Source organism: Mustelus asterias, chromosome 11, assembly GCF_964213995.1.
Source record: "Mustelus asterias chromosome 11, sMusAst1.hap1.1, whole genome shotgun sequence".
Lineage (NCBI taxonomy): Eukaryota > Metazoa > Chordata > Chondrichthyes > Carcharhiniformes > Triakidae > Mustelus > Mustelus asterias.
In genome coordinates, this window is record NC_135811.1 from 1640027 (window position 1) to 1661393 (window position 21367).

Consider the following 21367-nt stretch of genomic DNA (forward strand, 5'->3'; position numbering starts at 1 on the left):
TGAAGATGTTGGCATATTGAGGTGCGAATTTGGTCCCCATGGCTGTTCCGTGTGTCTGGATGAAGAACTGGTTGTTGAAGGTGAAGATATTGTGGTCCAGGATGAAGCGGATGAGATGTAAAATTGCATCTGGAAACTGGCAGTCGCTGAGCAGAAACTGATAGCCAAGTTCCGCACACACGAGGATGGCCTCAACTGGGATATTGGGTTCATGTCCCACTATTTGTAACCCCCACAGAGTTTCACTGGCTGTCTTGTCTGGAGACAATACACATCTTTTTAGCCTGTCTTGATGCTCTCTCCACTCATGTTGTTTTGTTTCTTAAAGACTTGATTAGTTGTAAGTATTCGCATTCCAACCATTATTCATGTAAATTGAGTTTGTGTCTTTATATGCTCTGTTTGTGAACAGAATTCCCACTCACCTGAAGAAGGGGCTTGCAGCTCCGAAAGCTTGTGTGGCTTTTGCTACCAAATAAACCTGTTGGACTTTAACCTGGTGTTGTTAAACTTCTTACTGTCTTCTATAACCCATTCAAACCACTCCCATGTCCCCTGCAACCCATCCCCACTACCCCTCCCCATCCTACTCACTATTCTAGAACATAGAACATTACAGCGCAGAACAGGCCCTTCGGCCCACGATGTTGCACCGACCAGTTAAAAAAAAACTGTGACCCTCCAACCTAAACCAATTTCTTTTCGTCCATGAACCTATCTACGGATCTCTTAAACGCCCCCAAACTAGGCGCATTTACTACTGATGCTGGCAGGGCATTCCAATCCCTCACCACCCTCTGGGTAAAGAACCTACCCCTGACATCGGTTCTATAACTACCCCCCCTCAATTTAAAGCCATGCCCCCTCGTGCTGGATTTCTCCATCAGAGGAAAAAGGCTATCACTATCCACCCTATCTAAACCTCTAATCATCTTATATGTTTCAATAAGATCCCCTCTTAGCCGCCGCCTTTCCAGCGAAAACAATCCCAAATCCCTCAGCCTCTCCTCATAGGATCTCCCCTCCATACCAGGCAACATCCTGGTAAACCTCCTCTGCACCCTCTCCAAAGCCTCCACATCCTTCCTGTAATGTGGGGACCAGAACTGCACACAGTACTCCAAGTGCGGCCGCACCAGAGTTGTGTACAGTTGCAACATAACGCTACGACTCCTAAATTCAATCCCCCTACCAATAAACGCCAAGACACCATATGCCTTCTTAACAACCTTATCTACTTGATTCCCAACTTTCAGGGATCTATGCACACATACACCTAGATCCCTCTGCTCCTCCACACTATTCAAAGTCCTCCCGTTAGCCCTATACTCAACACATCTGTTATTCCTACCAAAGTGAATTACCTCACACTTCTCCGCATTAAACTCCATCCGCCACCTCTCGGCCCAACTTTGCAACCTGTCTAAGTCTTCCTGCAAACTACGACACCCTTCCTCACTGTCTACCACACCACCGACTTTGGTGTCATCAGCAAATTTGCTAATCCACCCAACTATACCCTCATCCAGATCATTAATAAATATTACAAACAGCAGTGGCCCCAAAACAGATCCCTGAGGTACACCACTTGTAACCGCACTCCATGATGAATATTTACTATCAACCACCACCCTCTGTTTCCTATCCGCTAGCCAATTCCTGATCCAATTTCCTAGATCACCCCCAATCCCATACATCTGCATTTTCTGCAGAAGCCTACCATGGTGAACCTTATCAAACGCCTTACTTATTCTGTCCCCTGTAATCCATTGTAACCCCTCATCCCCAGTCCTCTGAGTATGAATTGGACATTGGTGACTCCTGGTCACACATACAGACTTCAGAAACCCTCACATTCTGCCTGGAGCCAGCTCTGCCCCGGCCTCTCAGCAGCGTCCCAGTTCCAATGCTCTGTCCCCAGCCTGTGTATGTTCTGCTCCCTTTGCTCAGAGCCTGTCTGCACACTCTGCTCTCAGCTACTCTCATCCCCAAACCTCTCCACTCTACCCCCCTCATCCCCAAACCTCTTCACTCTACCCCCCTCATCCCCAAACCTCTCCACTCTACCCCCCCATCCCCAAACCTCTCCACTCTACCCCCCTCATCCCCAAACCTCTCCACTCTACCCCCCCATCCCCAAACCTCTCCACTCTACCCCCCCATCCCCAAACCTCTCCACTCTACCCCCCTCATCCCCAAACCTCTTCACTCTATCCCCCATCCCCAAACCTCTCCACTCTACCCCCCATCCCCAAACCTCTCCACTCTACCCCCCCATCCCCAAACCTCTCCACTCTACCCCCCCATCCCCAAACCTCTCCACTCTACCCCCCCATCCCCAAACCTCTCCACTCTACCCCCCATCCCCAAACCTCTCCACCCTATCCCCCATCCCCAAACCTCTACCCCCCCATCCCCAAACCTCTCCACTCTGCCCCCCCATCCCCAAACCTCTCCACTCTACCCCCCTCATCCCCAAACCTCTTCACTCTATCCCCCATCCCCAAACCTCTCCACTCTACCCCCCATCCCCAAACCTCTCCACTCTACCCCCCTCATCCCCAAACCTCTCCACTCTACCCCCCCATCCCCAAACCTCTCCACCCTACCCCCCCATCCCCAAACCTCTAGCCCCCCATCCCCAAACCTCTCCACCCTACCCCCCCATCCCCAAACCTCTACCCCCCCATCCCCAAACCTCTCCACTCTACCCCCCCATCCCCAAACCTCTCCACTCTACCCCCCTCATCCCCAAACCTTTCCACTCTACCCCCCCATCCCCAAACCTCTCCACTCTACCCCCCCATCCCCAAACCTCTCCACTCTACCCCCCCATCCCCAAACCTCTCCACTCGACCTCCTTCTGAATCCATGCCTGCCTGACCTCTCGACCCCACCCAAATATCCATTCCCACCAATGGGACAAGACGTTACTCGCTCCCTGTTCTGCCTCAATGCCCTTTGACCTCGGTCTTACCTGTGAGGGAGAGGCTGAGGCGTCTCTCTGTGCTGCTGAGATCAGTCACTGTCGCTGTCAGGGACTCACCGGGCCGAAACCCTTTCTCAGGATGCTTCAGTTTCTGAAATGAGTGCAGGAAAGAGGCATTTATAATTAGCACAAACCCAAACTGCCAGCCTGTTGAAAGCAGAGTGAAAGGTGACAGGTTTGAGTGGCGATTACCGGGAGTGAGATTCACCTGCAGCTAATGGTGAAAGGACTCCGTTGCTGGAGAAAGTTAAGGGAGGATTTAATTGATGTGTTCAAAATTATGAGGTAGTTTCTCTTGATTTCCTCGGTTACTATTGGCAGGAGCGTGAAGAATCAGACGACAGACCAGATTAATTTAATTTGTTAAAAAACTGTTGAAGTCCGGAATATGCGAGGTGCACATGCAAATACGGGCCAGACACACACACGCACGGGCCGGACACACGCACGGGCCGGACACACGCACGCACGGGCCGGACACACGCACGCACGGGCCGGACACACGCACGCACGGGCCGGACACACGCACGCACTTCGCTGGACTCTGGGGTGGTTTCCGCAGATTGGAAAACAGCAAATGTGACGCCGCTGTTTAAAAAAGGAGGTAGACAAAAGGCAGGTAACTATAGGCCGGTTAGCTTAGCTTCTGTAGTAGGGAAAATGCTTGAATCTATCATCAAGGAAGAAATAGCGAGACATCTGGATATAAATTGTCCCATTGGTAAGATGCAGCATGGGTTCATGAAGGGCAGGTCATGTTTGACTAATTTAGTGGAATGCTTTGAGAACATTACATGTGCAGTGGACAATGGGGAACCTGTGGATGTGGTGTATCTGGATTTTCAGAAGACATTTGACAAGGTGCCGCACCAAAGACTGCTACATAAGATAAAGGTGCACGGTGTTACGGGTAATGTATTAGCATGGATAGAGGATTGGTTGACTAACAGAAAGCAAAGAGTGGGGGTAAATGGGTGTTTTTCTGGTTGACGATCAGTGACTAGTGGTGTGCCTCAGGGATCAGTGTTGGGACCGCAATTGTTTACGATTTACATAGATGATTTGGAGTTGGGGACCAAGTGCAGTGTGTCAAAATTCGCAGATGACACTAAGATGGGTGGAAGAGCAAAGTGTGCAGAGGATGCTGAAAGTCTGCAAAGGGATACAGATAGTCTAAGTGAGTGGGCGAGGGTCTGGCAGATGGAGTACAATGTTGGTAAATGTGAGGTCATCCATTTTGGTAGGAATAACAGCAAAATGGACTATTATTTAAATGGTAAAAAATTGCAGCATGCTGCTGTGCAGAGGGACCTGGGTGTCCTTGTGCAGGAATCTCAAGGAGTTGGTTTGCAGTTGCAGCAGGTAATTAAGAAGGCAAATGGAATTTTCTCCTTCATTGTGAGAGGGATGGAGTTTAAAAACAGCGAGGTTATGTTGCAGCTGTATAAGGTGCTGGTGAGGCCACACCTGGAGTACTGTGTACAGTTTTGGTCTCCTTACTTGAAAAAGGATATACTGGCACTGGAGGGAGTGCAGAGGAGATTCACTAGGTTGATTCTGGAGTTGAGAGGGTTGGCTTATGAGGAGAGACTGAGTAGACTGGGGCTATACTCATTGGATTTCAGAAAAATGAGGGGAGATCTTATAGAAACATATAAGATTATGAAGGGAATAGATAAGATAGAAGCAGGGAAGTTGTTTCCACTGGCGGGTGAAACTTGAACTAGGGGGCATAGCCTCAAAATAAGGGGAAGCAGATTCCGACTGAGTTGAGGAGGAACTTCTTCACACAACGGGTTGTGAATCGGTGGAATTCCCTGCCCAGTGAAGCAGTTGAGGCTACCTCACTGAATGTTTTTAAGGCAAGGATAGATAAATTTTTGAACAGTAAAGGAATTAAGGGTTATGGTGAGTGGGCAGGTAAGTGGAGCTGAGTCCACGAAAAGATCAGCCATGATCTTATTGAATGGCGGAGCAGGCTCGAGGGGCCAGATGGCCGACTCCTGCTCCTAGTTCTTATGTTACTCAGAGAGTAGCAAGGGTGTGGAATGCCCTGCCTGCAGCAGTAGTGGACTTGCCAACCTTAAGGGCATTTTAATGGTTATTGGATAAACATATGGATGATATTGGAATAGTGTAGATTAGATGGGCTTTAGATTGGTTTCACTGGTCGGCGCAACATCGAGGGCCGAAGGTCCTGTACTGCGCTGTAATGTTCTATGTTCACACGGGCCGGCCTGGCGCGCACACTGGCTGGCCGGGCGTGCATGTGGGCCGGCCGGACACACGCACACACGGGCCGGACACACGCACACACGGGCCGGACACACGCACACACGGGCCGGACACACTCACACACGGGCCGGACACACGGGCCGGACACACGGGCCGGACACACGGGCCGGACACACGCACACACGGGCCGGACACACGCACACACGGGCCGGACACACGCACACACGGGCCGGACACACGCACACACGGGCCGGACACACGCACACACGGGCCGGACACACGCACACACGGGCCGGACACACGCACACACGGGCCGGACACACGCACACACGGGCCGGACACACGCACACACGGGCCGGACACACGCACACACGGGCCGGACACACGCACACACGGGCCGGACACACGCACACACGGGCCGGACACACGCACACACGGGCCGGACACACGCACACACGAGCCGGACACACGCACACACGGGCCGGACACACGCACACACGGGCCGGACACACGCACACACGGGCCGGACACACGCACACACGGGCCGGACACACGCACACACGGGCCGGACACACGCACCTCGTCATATACAGCCCATTTAAATTTCTGTTGCACTATACTCTAAGTGCGGTACTCCCCGAGTACTGACTGGGAGTGTCAGCCTTGGTTATGGGATGTTGAACCCATGATCCTCTGACTCAGTCGAGAGTGGGTACCCTGCGAGCCAGGCTGAAGATTACAACTTGTCACAGCAGGAGACTCACCCTAATATCGGGAGACAGCAGCAACAGCTCGATCTTCCCACGAATGTCAGGAGTCACATCTACCTCCAGGCATTTCCTCATAAAGTTGTACTGGAGACAGAAGAGAAAGGGGTTAAAAATGAGAACAGATTGTAGATAATGATGGGGAAATGGGGTGGGAGGGCAGGTCCTGAGGGAGAATAGTTCGAGAATGCAGTGACTGGAGTTCAGGAGGAGGTCTGGTCACAAAGAAGGGAGCATTTCACTTGTGGAAGTTCTTGTGTTGAAGTCAAACAGCTCGTTACTAAACCGCAAGATCATATTAACACAAGTCTAGGCTCCATCTCTCCACCTGTACTTTTACTGAACCAAATCCAAATGACCCACACTCCACTCTGACCAGATTCATGCCATATCTGCCGTTACCCATATCCCCAGTGACAGAACAGCACACGCAACACCCACTCACCAATAATCCCGGTGCCACCCAGCTCAGTACACTCAGTCTTGAGATGCAATGGGTGGCACAGTGGTTAGCGCTGCTGTCTCACAGCGCCAGGGACCCGGGTTCAATTCCCGGCTTGGGTCACTGTTTGTGTGGAGTCTGCACGTTCTCCCCGTGTCTGTGTGGGTTTCCTCCGGGTGCTCTGGTTTCATCCCACAGTCTGAAAGGCGTACTGGTTAGGGTGCATTGACCCAAACAGGCGCCAGTGTGTGGCGACTAGGGGAATTTCACAGAAACTTCATTACAGTGTTAATGTCAGCCTTACTTGTGACTAATAAACTTTCAACTCATGCCTGGATTTGAGATTTATAACAGCATCGTTAGGTGTTTTAAAGATTGAGTGCGTATCGAAATATTAAATAGAACACTAAAGGCATCAAGGGGATCGGGGAGAGGTCGGGGGGCAGGGTCTGGGGGCGAGGGGTCGGGGTGGGGAAGGGGAGGGAGCGTGGGGCCGGGGGCGGGAGCACGGGGCCGGGGGAGGGGGCGGGAGCGCGGGGCCAGGGGCGCGGCGCCGGGGGAGGGGGCGGGAACGGGGGCCAGGGGCGCGGCGCCGGGGGAGGGGGCGGGAGCGCGGGGCCGGGGGAGGGGCCGGGAGCGCGGGGCCGGGGGAGGGGCCGGGAGCGCGGGGCCGGGGGAGGGGCCGGGAGCGCGGGGCCGGGGGAGGGGCCGGGAGCGCGGGGCCGGGGAGGGGCCGGGAGGGAGGGAGCGGGAGCGCGGGGGCGGGGGAGGGAGCGGGAGCGCGGGGCCGGGGGAGGGGCCGGGAGGGAGGGAGCGGGAGCGCGGGGCCGGGGGCAGGAGCGCGGGGCCGGGGGAGGGAGCGCGGGGCCGGGGGAGGGAGCGCGGGGCCGGGGGAGGGAGCGCGGGGCCGGGGGCAGGAGCGCGGGGCCGGGGGAGGGAGCGCGGGGCCGGGGGAGGGAGCGCGGGGCCGGGGGAGGGAGCGCGGGGCCGGGGGAGGGAGCGCGGGGCCGGGGGCAGGAGCGCGGGGCCGGGGGCGGGGGAGGGGGCGGGAGCGCGGGGCCGGGGGCGGGGGCGCGGGGCCGGGGGAGGGAGCGCGGGGCCGGGGGAGGGAGCGCTGGGCCGGGGGAGGGAGCGCGGGGCCGGGGGAGGGAGCGCGGGGCCGGGGGAGGGAGCGCGGGGCCGGGGGAGGGAGCGCTGGGCCGGGGGAGGGAGCGCGGGGCCGGGGGAGGGGGCGGGAGCGCGGGGCCGGGGGAGGGGGCGGGAGCGCGGGGCCGGGGGAGGGGGCGGGAGCGCGGGGCCGGGGGAGGGGGCGGGAGCGCGGGGCCGGGGGAGGGGGCGGGAGCGCGGGGCCGGGGGAGGGGGCGGGAGCGCGGGGCCGGGGGAGGGGGCGGGAGCGCGGGGCCGGGGGAGGGAGCGGGAGCGCGGGGCCGGGGGAGGGAGCGGGAGCGCGGGGCCGGGGGAGGGAGCGGGAGCGCGGGGCCGGGGGAGGGAGCGGGAGCGCGGGGCCGGGGGAGGGAGCGGGAGCGCGGGGCCGGGGGAGGGAGCGGGAGCGCGGGGCCGGGGGAGGGAGCGCGGGGCCGGGGGCAGGAGCGCGGGGCCGGGGGAGGGAGCGCGGGGCCGGGGGCAGGAGCGCGGGGCCGGGGGCAGGAGCGCGGGGCCGGGGGCAGGAGCGCGGGGCCGGGGGAGGGGGCGGGAGCGCGGGGCCGGGGGCAGGAGCGCGGGGCCGGGGGAGGGAGCGCGGGGCCGGGGGCAGGAGCGCGGGGCCGGGGGCAGGAGCGCGGGGCCGGGGGCAGGAGCGCGGGGCCGGGGGAGGGGGCGGGAGCGCGGGGCCGGGGGCGGGGGCGCGGGGCCGGGGGAGGGAGCGCGGGGCCGGGGGAGGGAGCGCGGGGCCGGGGGAGGGAGCGCGGGGCCGGGGGAGGGAGCGCGGGGCCGGGGGGGGGCGGGAGCGCGGGGCCGGGGGAGGGGGCGGGAGCGCGGGGCCGGGGGAGGGGGCGGGAGCGCGGGGCCGGGGGAGGGGGCGGGAGCGCGGGGCCGGGGGAGGGGGCGGGAGCGCGGGGCCGGGGGAGGGGGCGGGAGCGCGGGGCCGGGGGAGGGGGCGGGAGCGCGGGGCCGGGGGAGGGGGCGGGAGCGCGGGGCCGGGGGAGGGGGCGGGAGCGCGGGGCCGGGGGAGGGGGCGGGAGCGCGGGGCCGGGGGAGGGGGCGGGAGCGCGGGGCCGGGGGAGGGGGCGGGAGCGCGGGGCCGGGGGAGGGGGCGGGAGCGCGGGGCCGGGGAGGGGGCGGGAGCGCGGGGCCGGGGGAGGGGGCGGGAGCGCGGGGCCGGGGGAGGGGGCGGGAGCGCGGGGGCCGGGGGAGGGAGCGGGAGCGCGGGGCCGGCGGAGGGAGCGGGAGCGCGGGGCCGGGGGAGGGAGCGGGAGCGCGGGGCCGGGGGAGGGAGCGGGAAGCGCGGGGCCGGGGGAGGGAGCGGGAGCGCGGGGCCGGGGGAGGGAGCGGGAGCGCGGGGCCGGGGAGGGAGGGCGGGAGCGCGGGGCCGGGGGAGGGAGCGGGAGCGCGGGGCCGGGGGAGGGAGCGGGAGCGCGGGGCCGGGGGAGGGAGCGGGAGCGCGGGGCCGGGGGAGGGAGCGGGAGCGCGGGGCCGGGGGAGGGAGCGGGAGCGCGGGGGGCCGGGGGAGGGAGCGGGAGCGCGGGGCCGGGGGAGGGAGCGGGAGCGCGGGGCCGGGGGAGGGAGCGGGAGCGCGGGGCCGGGGGAGGGAGCGGGAGCGCGGGGCCGGGGGAGGGAGCGGGAGCGCGGGGCCGGGGGAGGGAGCGGGAGCGCGGGGCCGGGGGAGGGAGCGGGAGCGCGGGGCCGGGGGAGGGAGCGGGAGCGCGGGGCCGGGGGAGGGAGCGGGAGCGCGGGGCCGGGGGAGGGGGCGGGAGCGCGGGGCCGGGGGAGGGAGCGGGAGCGCGGGGCCGGGGGAGGGAGCGGGAGCGCGGGGCCGGGGGAGGGAGCGGGAGCGCGGGGCCGGGGGAGGGAGCGGGAGCGCGGGGCCGGGGGAGGGAGCGGGAGCGCGGGGCCGGGGGAGGGAGCGGGAGCGCGGGGCCGGGGGAGGGAGCGGGAGCGCGGGGCCGGGGGAGGGGGCGGGGGCGCGGGGGCCGGGGGAGGGAGCGGGAGCGCGGGGCCGGGGGAGGGAGCGGGAGCGCGGGGCCGGGGGAGGGAGCGGGAGCGCGGGGCCGGGGGAGGGAGCGGGAGCGCGGGGCCGGGGGAGGGAGCGGGAGCGCGGGGCCGGGGCGGGAGCGCGGGGCCGGGGGAGGGGGCGGGAGCGCGGGGCCGGGGGAGGGGGCGGGAGCGCGGGGCCGGGGGAGGGAGCGGGAGCGCGGGGCCGGGGGAGGGAGCGGGAGCGCGGGGCCGGGGGAGGGAGCGGGAGCGCGGGGCCGGGGGAGGGAGCGGGAGCGCGGGCCGGGGGAGGGAGCGGGAGCGCGGGGCCGGGGGAGGGAGCGGGAGCGCGGGGCCGGGGGAGGGAGCGGGAGCGCGGGGCCGGGGGAGGGAGCGGGAGCGCGGGGCCGGGGAGGGAGCGGGAGCGCGGGGGAGGGGGCGGGAGCGCGGGGCCGGGGGAGGGAGCGGGAGCGCGGGGCCGGGGGAGGGAGCGGGAGCGCGGGGCCGGGGGAGGGAGCGGGAGCGCGGGGCCGGGGGAGGGAGCGGGAGCGCGGGGGAGGGGGCGGGAGCGCGGGGCCGGGGGGAGGGAGCGGGAGCGCGGGGCCGGGGGAGGGGGCGGGAGAGGGGGCGGGAGCGCGGGGCCGGGGGAGGGAGCGGGAGCGCGGGGCCGGGGGAGGGAGCGCGGGGCCGGGGGAGGGAGCGCGGGGCCGGGGGAGGGAGCGCGGGCCGGGGGAGGGAGCGCGGGGCCGGGGGAGGGAGCGCGGGGCCGGGGGAGGGAGCGCGGGGCCGGGGAGGGAGCGCGGGGCCGGGGGAGGGAGCGCGGGGCCGGGGGAGGGAGCGCGGGGCCGGGGGAGGGAGCGCGGGGCCGGGGGAGGGAGCGCGGGGCCGGGGGAGGGAGCGCGGGGCCGGGGGAGGGGAGCGCGGGGCCGGGGGAGGGAGCGCGGGGCCGGGGGAGGGAGCGCGGGGCCGGGGGAGGGAGCGCGGGGCCGGGGGAGGGAGCGCGGGGCCGGGGGAGGGAGCGCGGGGCCGGGGGAGGGAGCGCGGGGCCGGGGGAGGGAGCGCGGGGCCGGGGGAGGGAGCGCGGGGCCGGGGGAGGGAGCGCGGGGCCGGGGGAGGGAGCGCGGGGCCGGGGGAGGGAGCGCGGGGCCGGGGGACGGAGCGCGGGGCCGGGGGACGGAGCGCGGGGGCCGGGGGAGGGAGCGCGGGGCCGGGGGAGGGAGCGCGGGGCCGGGGGAGGGAGCGCGGGCCCGGGGGAGGGAGCGCGGGGCCGGGGGAGGGAGCGCGGGGCCGAGGGAGGGAGCGCGGGGCCGAGGGAGGGAGCGCGGGGCCGGGGGAGGGAGCGCGGGGCCGGGGCGGGAGCGCGGGGCCGGAGAGGGGGCGGGAGCGCGGGGCCGGGGGAGGGAGCGCGGAGCCGGGGGAGGGAGCGGGAGCGCGGGGCCGGGGAGGGGGCGGGAGCGCGGGGCCGGGGAGGGAGCGCGGGGCTGGGGGAGGGAGCGGGAGCGCGGAGCCGGGGGAGGGAGCAGGAGCGCGGGGCCGGGGGAGGGAGCGGGAGCGCGGGGCCGGGGGAGGGAGCGGGAGCGCGGGGCCGGGGAGGGGCGGGTGCGCGGGGCCGGAGCGCGGGGCCGGGGAGGGGGCGGGAGCGCGGGGCCGGGGAGGGGGCGCGGGGCCGGGGAGGGGGCGGGAGCGCGGGGCCGGGGGAGGGAGCGGGAGCGCGGGGCCGGGGAGGGGGCGGGAGCGCGGGGCCGGGGAGGGGGCGGGTGCGCGGGGCCGGGGAGGGGGCGGGTGCGCGGGGCCGGGGAGGGGGCGGGACCGCGGGGCCGGGAGCGGGAGCGCGGGGCCGGGGGAGGGAGCGGGAGCGCGGGGCCGGGGGAGGGAGCGGGAGCGCGGGGCCGGGGGAGGGAGCAGGAGCGGGAGCGCGGGGCCGGGGGAGGGAGCGCGGGGCTGGGGGAGGGTGCGGGAGCGCGGGGTCGGGGGAGGGGGCGGGAGCGCAGGGCCGGGGGAGTGGGCGCGGGGCCGGGGGAGGGGGCGGGAGCGTGGGGCCGGGGAGGGGGCGGGAGCGCGGGGCCGGGGAGGGGGCGGGAGCGCGGGGCCGGGGAGGGGGCGGGAGCGTGGGGCCGGGGAGGGGGCGGGAGCGTGGGGCCGGGGAGGGGGCGGGAGCGCGGGGCCGGGGAGGGGGCGGGAGCGCGGGGCCGGGGAGGGGGCGGGTGCGCGGGGCCGGGGAGGGGGCGGGAGCTCGGGGCCGGGAGCGCGGGGCCGGGGAGGGGGCGGGAGCTCGGGGCCGGGAGCGCGGGGCCGGGGAGGGGGCGGGAGCTCGGGGCCGGGAGCGCGGGGCCGGGGAGGGGGCGGGAGCTCGGGGCCGGGAGCGCGGTGACGGGGAGGGGGCGGGAGCGCGGGGCCGGGAGCGCGGGGACGGGGAGGGGGCGGGGGAGGGGCCGGGGAGGGGGCGGGAGCGCGGGGAGGGGGCGGGAGCGCGGGGCCGGGGAGGGGGCGGGAGCGCGGGGAGGGGGCGGGAGCGCGGGGCCGGGGAGGGGGCGGGAGCGCGGGGCCGGGGAGGGGGCGGGAGCGCGGGGCCGGGGAGGGGGCGGGAGCGCGGGGCCAGGGAGGGGGCCGGGGAGGGGGCGGGAGCGCGGGGCCGGGGAGGGGGCGGGAGCGCGGGGCCGGGGAGGGGGCGGGAGCGCGGGGCCGGGGAGGGGGCGGGAGCGCGGGGCCGGGGAGGGGGCGGGAGCGCGGGGCCGGGGAGGGGGCGGGAGCGCGGGGCCGGGGAGGGGGCGGGAGCTCGGGGCCGGGAGCGCGGGGCCGGGGAGGGGGCGGGAGCTCGGGGCCGGGAGCGCGGGGCCGGGGAGGGGGCGGGAGCTCGGGGCCGGGAGCGCGGGGCCGGGGAGGGGGCGGGAGCTCGGGGCTGGGAGCGTGGGGACGGGGAGGGGGCGGGAGCGCGGGGCCGGGAGCGTGGGGATGGGGAGGGGGCGCGGGGCCGGGGAGGGGGCGGGAGCGCGGGGAGGGGGCGGGAGCGCGGGGCCGGGGAGGGGGCGGGAGCGCGGGGAGGGGGCGGGAGCGCGGGGCCGGGGAGGGGGCGGGAGCGCGGCGTTGAGACTGACGGCCAGCTATGCTCACAGTGAATGACAGAGCTGGCTCGATGGGCCAAATGTTCCTCTGTGAACTTTACACACCAATCATTTAATGTCACTCAAAGCAGTGCGTTAACATGAAAGGTTGAGAATCATTCCCCAAGCTCTGTCCCCCTGCTCCCTCTCCGATCTCCCACACACAGAACAAGCCGCTGTACCTTAAACACAAAGCATGTCAGCACTTGGCCAAGCTTGAAGGATTTGAGCTTGTTGGCTCGCTCCTGGTCCTGGATCAGGGACGCACAGTTCCCCGACAGCTTGCTGTGGAAGGGAAAGGACAGTTAGCAGGAAGGCAATCGGAACAAGCACAGATTCAAGTTTAGATGCAATCGTCATTCCAACAACCAGGAGAATTCAAGTGTTTAAAATTGATGAGGAGGAGGGATTTAATAAGGTGTCTGTAGTGAAGTTGGTAAAGCACCATCGCCAGATGTGATGCATCCAAACAGACAGAGTGGAAACTGCCCAGACACTGGCCAGAATTTTCTAATCTCCCTTCGACTCAGGGGTGGTACCCGGGACTGGAGAAGAACAAAGAAAATTACAGCACAGGAACAGGCCCTTCGGCCCTCCAAGCCTGCACCGACCATGCTGCCCGACTGAACTAAAACCCCCTACCCTTCCGGGGACCATATCCCTCTATTCCCACCCTATTCATGTACTTGTCAAGACGCAACGAGTTCCAGGCACCCACCACCCTCTGTAAAATATCTGCCTCATGCATCTCCTTTAAACCTTGCCCCTCACACCTTAAACCTGCGTCCCCCTAGTAATTGACTCTTCCACCCTGGGAAAAAGCTTCTGACTATCAACTCTGTCCATGTCTCTCATAATCTTGTAGACTTCTATCAGGTCTCCCCTCAACCTCCGTCGCTCCAGTGAGAACAAACCAAGTTTCTCCAACCTCTCCTCATAGCTAATGCCCTCCATACCAGGCAACATCCTGGTAAATCTTTTCTGTACCCTCTCCAAAGCCTCCACATCCTTCTGGTAGTGTGGCGACCAGAATTGAAGACTATATTCCAAGTGTGGCCTCACTAAGGTTCTATAAAGCTGCAACATGACTTGCCAATTTTTAAACTCAATGCCCCGGCCGATGAAGGCAAGCATGCCGTATGCCTTCTTGACTACCTTCTCCACCTGCGTTGCTACTTTCAGTGACCTGTGTACCTGTACACCCAGATCCCTCTGCCTATCAATACTCCTAAGGGTTCGGCCATTTACTGTATATTTCCTATCTGTATTAGACCTTCCAAAATGCATTACCTCACATTTGTCCAGATTAAACTCCATCTGCCATCTTTCCGCCCAATTCTCCAACTGATCTATATCCTGCTCTATCCTCAGATGGTCCTCATCGCTATCCGCAAATCCACCAAACTTTGTGTCGTCCGCAAACTTACTGATCAATCCAGTTACATTTTCCTCCAAATCATTTATATATATTACAAACAGCAAAGGTCCCAGCAATGACCCCTGAGGAACGCCACTTGTCACAGCCCTCCATTCAGAAACGCACCCTTCCACTGCTACCCTCTGTTTTCTTTGACCGAGCCAGTTTTGTATCCACCTTGCCAGCTCACCTCTGATCCCATGCGACTTCACCTTCTGCACCAGTCTGCCTTGAGGGACCATGTCAAAGGCCTTACTGAAGTCCATGTAGACAACATCCACTGCCCTACCCTCATCAATCATCTTCGTCACTTCCTCGAAAAACTCGATCAAGTTCGTGAGACACGACCTCCCCTTCACGAAACCATGTTGCCTCTCACTAATACGTCCACTTATTTCCAAGTGAGAATAAATCCTGTCTCGAAGAATCCTCTCCAATAATTTCCCTACCACTGATGTAAGGCTCACCGGCCTGTAATTACCTGGATTATTCTTGCTATCCTTCTTAAACAAAGGAACAACATTGGCTATTCTCCAATCCTCTGGGACCTCCCCTGTAGTCATGATGTGGAGATGCCGGCGTTGGACTGGGGTAAACACAGTAAGAAGTTTAACAACACCAGGTTAAAGTCCAACAGGTTATTTGGTAGCAAAAGCCACACAAGCTTTCGGAACCTTAAGCCCTAAGGGCCCTAAGCCCAGAGTCCCTAAGGGGCTTAAGGCTCCGAAAGCTTCCCCTGTAGCCAGTGAGGATACAAAGATTTCTCTCAAGACCCCAGCAATTTCCTCCCTTGCCTCTCTCAGTATTCTGGGGTATATCCCATCAGGCCCTGGGGACCTGTCTACCTTAATGTTTCTCAAGAACCCCAATACCTCCTCCTTTTTGATCTGAACATGACTCAAACTATCTACACATCCTTTCCCAGATTCATCATCCACCAAGTCCTTCTCTTTGGTGAATACTGACACAAAGTACTCATTTAATACCTCGCCCATTTCCTCTGGCTCCACACATAGATTCTCTCCCCTGTCCTTGAGTGGGCCAACCCTCTCCCTGGCTACCCTCTTGCTCTTTGTATACGTATAAAAAGCCTTGGGATATTCCTTAATCCTGCTGGCCAGTGCTTTTTCATGACCCCTTTTAGCCCTTCTTACTCCTTGCTTAAGTTTCTTTCTACTTTCCTTGTATTCCACACTTGCTTCATGTGTTCTGCAAAACTCACACAAGGGTATAAAGATATGTCCAGCAACTGCAGCCAGTTTAATTTCAATGGCAGGGAAGCGGGAGAATGGGTAGCACAGTTGCACAGTGGTGGCACCACTGCCTCACAGAGTCAGGGACCCGGGTTCAATTCCAGCCTCGGGTCACTGTCTGTGTGGAGTTTGCACATTCTCCCTGTGTCTGCGTGGGTTTCCTCCGGGTGCTCCGGTTTCCTCCCACAGTCCAAACATGTGTGGGTTAGGTGGATTGGCCATGCTAAATTGACCCTTAGTGTCAAGGGATTAGCAGGGTAAGTGTGCGCAGTTACGGGAATAGGGCCGGAGTGGAATTGTGGTTGGTACAGACTCGATGGGCCGAATGACCTCCTTCTGTACTGTACGAATTCTATGAAGCTTCTGATAATGATAATTTAGAATAAAATTAAATATCACTTGGGGAAAATGTAGGTTAATTGAGGAAAGTCAACATTGATTTAAGGGAAAATCTGTAAATTGCTGGAGTTCCTTGTCACGGTAACAGACAGGGTTGATGAGGGTAATGCTGTGGATGTGGTGAACAGACTTCTGAACGACATTTGATAAAGTGCCACACAACAGACTTGTGGGCAAAGTTAGAGCTCAGGGGATGGCGGCACAGTAACATGGATACAAAACTGGCAGACTGACAGGGTACGGAGAATAGTGATTAATGGATGTTCTTTTGGACTGGAGGAAGGTTTATCGTGGAGCTCCCCAGCGATCAATGTTCGGGCCCCTGCTCCTTCAGGAGAAATTGTTCCCATTGGTGGAAGAGGAGAACGAGAGGACATTTAAGGTGATGGCAAAAGAAGCAACGGCGGCATGAGGGAAAACCTTTCCACACAGCGGGTGGTTAGGAGCTGAACTGCGCTGGAGTGAAGTTTAATCAAGGATTTCAAAAGGGAATTGGGATACTTTAAGAAGAAGAATGTGGTGGGCTAAGGGCTGAAGGCAGCGGAATAACTCAAAGTGAATTGCTCACAGAGCCATCACAGACACAATGGGCTGAATGGCCTTCTGTGAATCTGAGAGAACACAGAAACTTGAGCGAGGGATTTGCCCCCAGAGTTTAGGTTGAGTCCCTCAGTTCACTCCTTACTGTCTGGCAGAAAACGTATTGACAAGATGCCCGGGTCTATCCTGCACCTTGGCTTGCTATCAATTCAAAGAGCGAGTCTCGACACTGAGTACTGACAAGCTATTCAACTCAGAGAATCCCCACTCCAGACACGCACAGCAATTGGGAGTAGGACAGTTTATCTTCTCCCAGAGCTGGGCTATGTGTGCTTCATTTCACTGCGGGGACCTCACTGAGCCAGTCAGCAGCCCAGTAATTTAAACCTTCACATTGGATTTACAGAAACGGGCCAGTCTGTCCAGCCGGCCTGTGGTGCTTCATCCAAACCTCCTCTTACCCTCCCCACCGCACCTTCACCTCAATGCTTACTGCTTCAACGACATTGTGTGGTAGTGAGTTCTGCTCTCTGCCTGAAGACCATTCTCCTGAATTTGAGAGTGAATTTCGAGATTAAATTGATCGTATCCAGTTTGCATCTCACCCCAGAGAAGAAGCGCCTTCTCTCCATCCTCATCAGCGAAGCCTTTTCTGATCTTAAAGACCTCCATCAGGTCACTCTGCCCATTGTAAATACAGCCCCAGTCTGATCAAGCTGCTGGATAGGTACAACCTTTCAGTTCTTGTTTCCCCCTTGTCACTCCTTCCTGAACCTTCTCCAGTGCCTCAATGTAATTTTAAGAGGCTGGAGTACGTATGATGTACATAAACCAAACCAAAGCAGAACGGTGCACAGCTTGCAGCATTTCCTGTGCCCTGTGCCACTATATCCCACCACCCGTCACAGATTCTTGCCTCACCTTGGCCGCAGTGATAACTGCGGAATGGTCATTGCGAAGTTCGGGTGTGTGACTGGCAAAAAGCTGGTAAGAGAAGAATTAAACCACACATTATTCATTGACAGAGAAAGCGCGCACACAAAATTACAACCTACGCATCTGCTATTACTTCTGCCATTTCTTTCAGTACCCTGAGATGCATTCCATCCGGGCCCGGGGACTTGTCTACCTTTAGTCCCATTAGCCTACCAAGCACTACCTCTTTCGTAATGGTGATCGTTTTAAGGACCTCACCCCCGACAGTCCCACGACCACCAATTTTCGGTCAGGTATTTGTGTCCTCTACCGTGAAGACCGACACAAAAAACTTGTTTAAGGCCTCGGCCATTTCCTCGTTTCCCATTATTAAATCCCCCTTCTCATCTTCTAAGGGTCCAACATTTACTTAAGCTGCTCTTTTCCTTTTTATATATTTGTAAAAACTTTTACTGTCAGTTTTTATATTTTGTGCTAGTTTAGTTTCAGAATCTATCTTTCCTTTCTTTATCGCTTTCTTAGTAGTTCTTTGTTTTTTTAAAAGCTTTCCCAATCTTCTAATTCCCCACTAGTTTTGGCCACTCTGTACACATCGGTTTTTAATTTAATACTCTCCTTTATTTCTTTAGTTATCCACGAATGGTTATTCCTTTTCTTACGTTCCTTTTTTATCACAGGAATATATTTTTGCTGAGTACTGAGAAAAATCTCCTTAAAAATCCGTTGCTCAGCTGTCCTACCAACTACTCTGCGCTCCCAGTCTACATTAGCCAATTCTGCCCTCATCCTATTGTACTCCCCTCTGTTCAAGCAGAGGACACTGGTTTGGGACCCTACTTTCTCACCCTCCATTTGTATTAGAAATTCAACCCTATTGTGATCACTCATTCCAAGGAGCTAGACAGATGAGTCTAACTATGACAGCAGATCCCCAGGTGAGTAGCTATAGGCAGAAGGGATGATAACCCTTTGTAACCCTGTCTCGCCCACGTCACTGCAGGAACCCACCATGCACTGTGTCTTAACGGCACCAGGGAGTGAGGTCTGGGTAAGATACACTGCTTCACCTGTGCACACATTGGAGTTAAAAACCTGGAGGGACAGCTTGCCGTCTCAAACTGCTGAGGGAGACAGTGAACCTGTTCCAGAACAGCGAGTGCAGATTCTCCAATCATGTCACAAGTCTCGCTGCATTCTGATCAAGTCTCAGACGCAGTGCAGCTCACTGTGTGATAAAGTCAAACCCAGAAATATTCAGATAGCCAACAGAATACTTACATGCGAGTCCTTGGTTTTTTGCCTCCGATGACTTTTGCTCTCACCACGTTGCCGACTTTCTGTCCGGATGTTGGGATGATGCCCTTGGGCACCTGGTCCAAGATCTCGGAAGTATGAACGAACCCAGTCACGCCACCTTCCAATGCCACCAGCAGGTAGTTTGGCCGCACTGATTTGACAGTCCCAGTCACCACATCCCCGACACAAAGCGTATGCTGGACCCCAACAAACTCTTCCTCCCCTCCTTCCGACGGCTGCTGTTGCCACTTTCTCCCGCGATCTTTCCTGGGACCCCCCATGGCCACGGGGATTCCGTGGTGTTCCGTCCCAGTGATCCGCAGAGGCATAGAGATGGTCTGTCCGGCACACATTTTCTCAGAGTTAAAGAGGAAGGTGTCGTTCAGATGGAAGGCGACTGGAATGAGGAGTAGCTGTGAGGAGCCAGTCAGTGAAACCACACAGATATCCAGGTTAATAAACTGCACCACCACAGAACGCTGAGAAACTCCTTTCACCTGCAACACAGACAATTGTCAATTCAGCACCATTCATAATTCTAAAGTGCAAAGGGACTTGGGAGTCCTAGTCCAGGATTCTCTAAAGGTAAACTTGCAGGTTGAGTCCGTAATTAGGAAAGCAAATGTAATGTTGTCATTTATCTCAAGAGGCTTGGAATACAAAAGCAGGGATGTACTTCTGAGGCTTTATAAAGCACTGGTTAGGCCCCATTTGGAGTACTGTGAGCAATTTTGGGCCCCACACCTCAGGAAGGACATACTGGCACTGGAGCGGGTCCAGCGGAGATTCACACGGATGATCCCAGGAATGGTAGGCCTGACATACGATGAACGTCTGAGGATCGTGGGATTATATTCATTGGAGTTTAGGAGGTTGAGGGGAGATCTGATAGAAACTTACAAGATAATGAACGGCTTAGATAGGATGGACGTAGGGAAGTTGTTTCCATTAACAGGGGAGACTAGGACGCGGGGGCACAGCCTTAGAATAAAAGGGAGTCACTTTAGAACAGAGATGAGGAGAAATTTCTTCAGCCAGAGAGTGGTGGGTCTGTGGAATTCATTGCCACAGAGGGCTGTGGAGGCCGAGACGTTGAGCGTCTTCAAGACAGAAATTGATAAATTCTTGATTTCTCGAGGAATTAAGGGCTATGGGGAGAGAGCGGGTAAATGGAGTTGAAATCAACCATGATTGAATGGTGGAGTGGACTCGATGGGCCGAATGGCCTTACTTCCGCTCCTATGTCTTATGGTCTTATGGTCTTATTCACTGACTCAATTAGCCAAACTTGTTAGCATTTCGCAACCCCACAGAGTAACTTTAAAACACACCTCGATTCTGGGTCCCCATCAAACACGCCCAGGACAGGTACAGCACGGGGTTAGATACAGAGTAAAGCCCTCTCTACACTGTCTCCATCAAACACTCCCAGGACAGGTACAGCACGGGGTTAGATACAGAGTAAAGCTCCCTCTACACTGTCCCCCATCAAACACTCCCAGGACAGGTACAGCACAGGGTTAGATACAGAGTAAAGCTCCCTCTACACTGTCCCCCATCAAACACTCCCAGGACAGGTACAGCACAGGGTTAGATACAGAGTAAAACTCCCTCTACACTGTCCCCATCAAACACTCCCACAACAGGTACAGCACGGGGTTAGATACAGAGTAAAGCTCCTTTTACATGTGTTGGGTGAGGTGCATTATTGTCAATCTGAGTCAGACCTTGAGAAAATTCTGCAGATTTATTGTGTCTCATCAAGCGCCAATGCTGCCCACAATAAATCTTTAGGCGGGTGGGAGTCGGGGGAAGCCGTCGTCTCATGTGTCTGGAATCCCAGCCCAGATGTGAAAGCTCCCAATGCGGCTCCCTGCATTACGTGGTGGACAGTGTGGACTCTGCACGTTACTCATTTATCCAAGTGTTGGTCTCCCGTTCTTCCCCCACAACCTGAGCCACTTTCATTTTAAAAGGTGATTCTTGCTCAGTTTAATCAGGCAAACTGCCCTGTGCATAGCAGACGTATTCGCCTCTGCCTCAGCTCGAGCCCAAAAGGTAAAACCCCAGAGATCCCGGTAAATCCGCACCTGAATTACGTTGTCAGTTAGCAGTTCTTGACGGAGTGAGACATGAACAATGGATAAAAGGAGATCTACAAACAGCACGACTGCTGTACACTGCTGTCCTGGACTCAGCGTCTCCTCTACAAGGAAGGAACAAAAGCACAATGAGCAAATCCTGCACCAGAAATTGATGCTGCAGATGAGATCCGGAGCCCGGGACCCCGCGCGGCCCGGGACCCCGCGCGGCAGATCTCAACTCAGGCTACAAAAGCTTCATGTTGAGGTGTTTCTGTGGCAATTTATTGTTCCACTCAGTTATCCCCATTTCTCTCTCTCGAGCCAGATCCTGCACGATGCTGAACTGTCACAAAACCACAACCGTTGCACTGAACCTCAATACTTTAAAAATCACCTTGTTTCACTGGTTCTCCAAATCCACCTGCTGCTGGGTGGTGATCAGAATCAGTGATCCACACACTCTTAGATCCAGTCAGATTATACTTCATAGTCAACTACTCTGGGGATGGGAGGAGGCTTGTGTGACAGTGTGAGGGAGCTGGATTAACATCAGTACAGATACAGTCAGTGACAAAGGGTGCTGGGGGGAGAGGGGTTACTGAGTGACAGTGTGAGGGAGCTGGATTAACATCAGCACAGATACAGTCAGTGACACAGGGTGCTGGGGGAGAGGGGTTACTGAGTGACAGTGTGAGGGAGCTGGATTAACACCAGTAGAGATACAGTCAGTGACACAGGGTGCTGGGGGAGAGGGGTTACTGAGTGACAGTGTGAGGGAG

At 60.2% G+C, this 21367-nt stretch overlaps 1 protein-coding gene across 2 annotated transcripts in view; it reads right to left on the reverse strand.

The window, feature by feature from the left end:
* Positions 1-21367, reverse strand: part of pdcd11 (programmed cell death 11) — a 90503-nt gene that overhangs the window by 24490 nt on the left and 44646 nt on the right. For both annotated transcript variants that reach the window (XM_078222970.1, XM_078222969.1), the window contains exons 19-24: positions 20595-20710; positions 18487-19001; positions 17194-17256; positions 12846-12948; positions 5989-6078; positions 2978-3080 (exon numbers count right to left, since the gene is read on the reverse strand). In XM_078222970.1, coding sequence (XP_078079096.1) covers positions 2978-3080; positions 5989-6078; positions 12846-12948; positions 17194-17256; positions 18487-19001; positions 20595-20710 — 990 coding nt within the window. The remainder of the gene's footprint in view (positions 1-2977; positions 3081-5988; positions 6079-12845; positions 12949-17193; positions 17257-18486; positions 19002-20594; positions 20711-21367) is intronic.